The 4,378-nt window shown below is 37.0% G+C and overlaps 1 protein-coding gene across 1 annotated transcript; it reads right to left on the bottom strand.

Annotated features, from left to right (window-relative positions):
• Positions 1 to 788: 788 nt before the first annotated feature.
• LOC144546224 (protein ACCELERATED CELL DEATH 6-like) lies at positions 789 to 4,099 on the bottom strand. Its single transcript, XM_078294769.1, has 5 exons — positions 3,400 to 4,099; positions 3,229 to 3,333; positions 3,052 to 3,156; positions 1,932 to 2,344; positions 789 to 1,382 (listed from the first exon to the last, which is right to left on the bottom strand). The coding sequence occupies exons 1-5, from the start codon at positions 4,097 to 4,099 to the stop codon at positions 789 to 791; spliced, it is 1,917 nt and encodes a 638-aa protein (XP_078150895.1).
• Between the last annotated feature and the right edge of the window lie 279 nt (positions 4,100 to 4,378).

The raw sequence follows: 4,378 nt of genomic DNA, 5'->3' as shown, positions 1-4,378 counted from the left end.
TAAAAATACCCAGCTTTGCTGAATATGTTAAAATAAATATCAGCTTTTTATCCATGTGCTCTTATATTCTTTATGCAAATATGTTAATTATCTGGTATAAATAGGAAGAGTTGTCGGTGTAATAAATTTCTCATATTGAAACCCGGGAAAATAGTAATAGCTGTCAATTGATTTTTCAAGTGTAACTAGGTACAATATCTAATACGACTTCTAATATATTGCAGCGAGTTTCTAAATATATAAGAGCTAAGTAAATTTCAGTGTTATAGAAAAAATCATTTCACCTAATGATTATCTCGATACTTATTTTTAATATGACATAAAAATATAATCATATCATGCACAAATATAAAATAAGCCTTAAATTCTTAATACTATTCCGCTTACTTAACCGTGTTCTGTTTTATATGAACTGTAGTCATTATTAATTGTACATGTACATATGATATGTAGTTAACCTTTCACTAATCAATTTACTTATTTTCTGCTAGATTCTAAGCATCAAGTACAAAATTATGAATATTAAAAATGAAATCAGTATTAAGAAGGAGATAGAAGAGAAAAATGAAATTAGTATGAATAATAAAAAAGAGAGATTACAAGTGGAGCACAGAAGTAGAGATTACAAGGAAGAGATAAATTATGAGATGAGAGGGAGTATGAGAAGAGAAGGTGAACCAACCATTGTCAGGACAAATAATTAGTACATTCAATTGAAACCATAACATTGTAATTCAAAGTTCAAAGATGCGATAGAAAAAACAAAGTTCCCAATATTTTGCACATTTTTAAATAAATGGAACTAGGTCTTTTTGAAAAAGACCACCAAGCCTGTAGCGAAGCATTAATAGGGGCCATTCACCGATGATCTTGGAGAGGAGTGGAAGAATGGTGCAGAGAACTAGTATAAGAATTGCAAGCCATAAGTTTTTGGGGGCTATCACTGTGAACAAACCGGTACCAAAAGCAATTGCAGTAGCCCCATAGGCACACCACATTAGTGCCCTCGTTGTTTTCCGATAATTGAGCAGGAAATCCAAGTCCTCCCATGTCGCCAAAATGCAGAGAAATGCGACTGCAAGGGAAGAACACATTGCTATGGTGTCGGAGATGAGGAACACCTGGAAAGCTGCTTTCCTTGCAAAAAGAGGTTGTCCGGCATCAGAGGAATCAGAACTTAATCCTCCTGGTAATGTAAAAGCAGCAGCAAAAGTGATAGTAGCAAGGAGTGCAGCGACCAAAGATGTGTTGGAAGTGTACTTCGTTGTAAGTGACTGGACCTTCTCTATTGATTCCTTCTGGATCGTCCTTTTTGCATTCTTTCTTATGTCGTAATTCCACGCGGAGGGAATTACATTTGATAACAATGTGAACGACTCATTCTGTGACAGCAAATAAAAATAGGTAAAATATATACATAATCTTTCTTGACCTTATATAAAAAAACTGAGTAGAACTAGGGTGTTTTTAAGTTCACCAAGCCCTTTGTGAACTCAACTAAAAAACCATTGGAACTGACTTCAAATGACGAATGCAAACTGTTGAAATCCTTCTACTGAACAAGTGATTCATCTACATGTGAAAACTTTAAGGCTTTGAATTATTTTAGTATAAAGTCAAGTGGTCAAAATTAGAAAGTTTATAAATTAATTTTAATGCATTTATTTTTTGGATATCTTTTGACCACTTGACTCTAAACATAATTAATTTAAAAATCTTTTACATGTAGATGCATCATTCATAAGATAGAAGGATTTTCATAATTTGGATTCGTCGTTTGAAACCAATCTGATAAATTTTAGAATTGAGTCTACAAAAGGACTTGGTGAACTTCGGAACACCCAAGTTCTACTAAAATTGTGTGGAATTAACGAATTGTATAAAATTAAATAAGTGTTGTGTGTAAGAGCAATGAAAATTAAATAACTTACCCACTTCAAAGTCTTCCATAAGGAGGTCTTCGCATAGACTTCATTGACAGCATGATTGTTGTAAACATTAACAGCAGTATAATCCTGTCCTGCATGGGTTAGTAAAGAACGAAGGATCTTCGGGTCGCACTTGCAAGCAGCTTCATGCAGGGGAAGATCACCATTATTTTTGGCTTGGTTAATAAGCCTATGAAGCTGGGTTGTTATGAGTATATAGTCAACTAAATGTGGATTCTCAAAGAAAATAGCGGTATGGAGTGCATTCAATCCATTTTTGTCGGGAGTATACACTGAATCAAGGCAAGTGCTCATGATTTCTTTCGCTATTGGCAGATAGCCTTCTGCCACTGCCGTAATAAATGGAGTATTTCCGCTTGGTTCATGCTTAATATATGCCAAATTGGGATCATATTCTAGAACATTTTCACCAACATGAGTTTGTTTTCAAGTACAGCTTTATACATCGGATTTTCTCCAAATTTGTTTGTATGGTATGCTAGTTGGGACTGTCCTTCCAACAGTTGCTTAAGTATACCTGACAATACATGTCACGACAAAATTAGAACATTTACTAAGACCGCCTAAACAAATATTATATCAGAGTTCACGGTGAGCCAATAACCGGTAGTATATCTAAACAAAAGAAAATGTATAGTGCTTATGCACCAAGTCCACTCAAACGTTTGTTAAAAATTTCCCTTCTGCTTTCTTTCTCAATTCTCCCCATTTCCCCGACCCAGTTTCTTATTTATTTTTTGTCTTTCATCTTTCCCCAATCGAAGTCTCTCCAATACCTTTCTTCCTACTCCCCAATCCTAGCTATTAGAGAATCAGTCTAAAAGTAGACAATTCGGTCTCATATAGGTTAAGACTCCTTTGATTTGGCCGAGTCACTACTGTTCAATGTTAATTTCACAAAACGAAATCAGTACTTTTTAGTTTTGACTTATAAGTTATTACTGTAGACATGCGATAATTTGAACAAATATTTCGATTAAAATTGGGTTAGTTACGTTCAAAAGCCAAGATAAAAGTTTTCTCAACTAATATACATACATAAGACTAACTACAACAGAATGTGAAAAATAACATGCACAGATTGGGCTTATAAGTAATGAACCTGGATTATCGAATTTCACTGCAGCATGCATAGCTGATTCATTATCTGGGCCAAGAACTGCCGGAGATGGAATTTCTAACAATCCCTCTACAACTTCAGAATAACCTGCAAAGGAGTCTCGATTAGTATGAAAAATAACATGCACAGAATTAAGGTTACAACTTACAAGTAATGAACCTGTGTGGTCTAATCTCACTGCAGCAGGCAAATCTGACTCTGTTCCTGGGCGAGAATTTTCCAAAGATGGGTTTTCTTGCAATTGCTCTACAACTTCAGAATATTCTGCATAAGGAGTCTCAATTAGTATGAAAAATAGCATGCATAGAATTAAGGTTACAAGTAATGAACCTGCGTGGTCTAATCTCACTGCAGCAGGCAAATCTGACTCTGTTCTTGGGCGAGAATTTTCCGAAGATTGGATTTGTAGCAATCGCTCTATAACTCTAGAATATCCTCTGCGGGCCGCCATATACATGGGCGATTCCCCAGTATTGGTAACTTGCTCTGACAGTTCTGGCTCTATGTCCAAGAGCTGTAGTGCAAAATCTTCAAAGCCATTGCGCATGGCATGATGCAACGCGTTTTCGTTGCGCCTATCGGCCTTCAAGAGCATGCGGTTGAACGACCTTCCTTCCTCCAAATCATTATGCTGCATATACTGTGATGCAGCATTTATGATGTTAGAAGCCAACGAAAGGTTAGCTGCCATCAGAACAGCTATCAGTGGGGTCTCGCCATCAATGTTGGTGCCTGAGAAGAGGGAAGGGGCTTGGGACCAGACCTCCCTTGCAAACTCGTGATGGCCGAGCATGGCAGCAATGTGAAGGCAGTTGTTTTTGTGAGGAGTGGTAGAGAACAGGATATCAGGGTTGCAGAGGCTGAAATCACCTTTCTTGCATGCTTTGAGGAGCTGTCGTAGTTCTTGTGGGTCCACTGGGATAACAGGTGGGCCGGAATAGGAAGCTGTGCTAGCTGAAGACGAAGCTGAGCTAGCTGAAGACGAAGCTAAGCTAGCTGAAGACGAAGCTGAGCGAGCTGAATTGCTCATGCTTTCTTGCTTGCTTCGTAAGCCGCCTTAATTTATGTATTGATCTTGAGAAGGTATAATGGATTTATATATCTCGCAAGTTAAGGAACTTCGTTCACGTTCTCACACATTAGCTAGCTGTACACAACTTACAAACAAAAGATAATCATTTATTAAGGAAAAAAAAATATTATTTATGTCATATATGATTCGTTGACCCCTTTTCATGGAAGAAGTTATAATCTGAGCGGGAGGAGAAATAGGTTACTGGGAGAATACTCATTTTCGTTATTAAAAGAG

This window comes from Carex rostrata, chromosome 29, assembly GCF_964058835.1.
Source record: "Carex rostrata chromosome 29, lpCarRost1.2, whole genome shotgun sequence".
Lineage (NCBI taxonomy): Eukaryota > Viridiplantae > Streptophyta > Magnoliopsida > Poales > Cyperaceae > Carex > Carex rostrata.
Note: the sequence above shows the minus strand (reverse complement) of the source record. Positions and strands in the feature narration are given on the sequence as shown.

Excerpts from the sequence above, each read along its gene's own strand:
- LOC144546224 (XM_078294769.1), bottom strand. The coding sequence starts at position 4,099 with ATGAGCAATTCAGCTCGCTCAGCTTCGTCTTCAGCTAGCTTAGCTTCG. Across the intron at positions 2,345-3,051 it reads AGTGAAATTCGATAATCCAG|AATATGATCCCAATTTGGCA; the intron begins GTTCATTACTTA and ends AAAATGTTCTAG. Across the intron at positions 1,383-1,931 it reads TATGGAAGACTTTGAAGTGG|AATGAGTCGTTCACATTGTT; the intron begins GTAAGTTATTTA and ends TTGCTGTCACAG.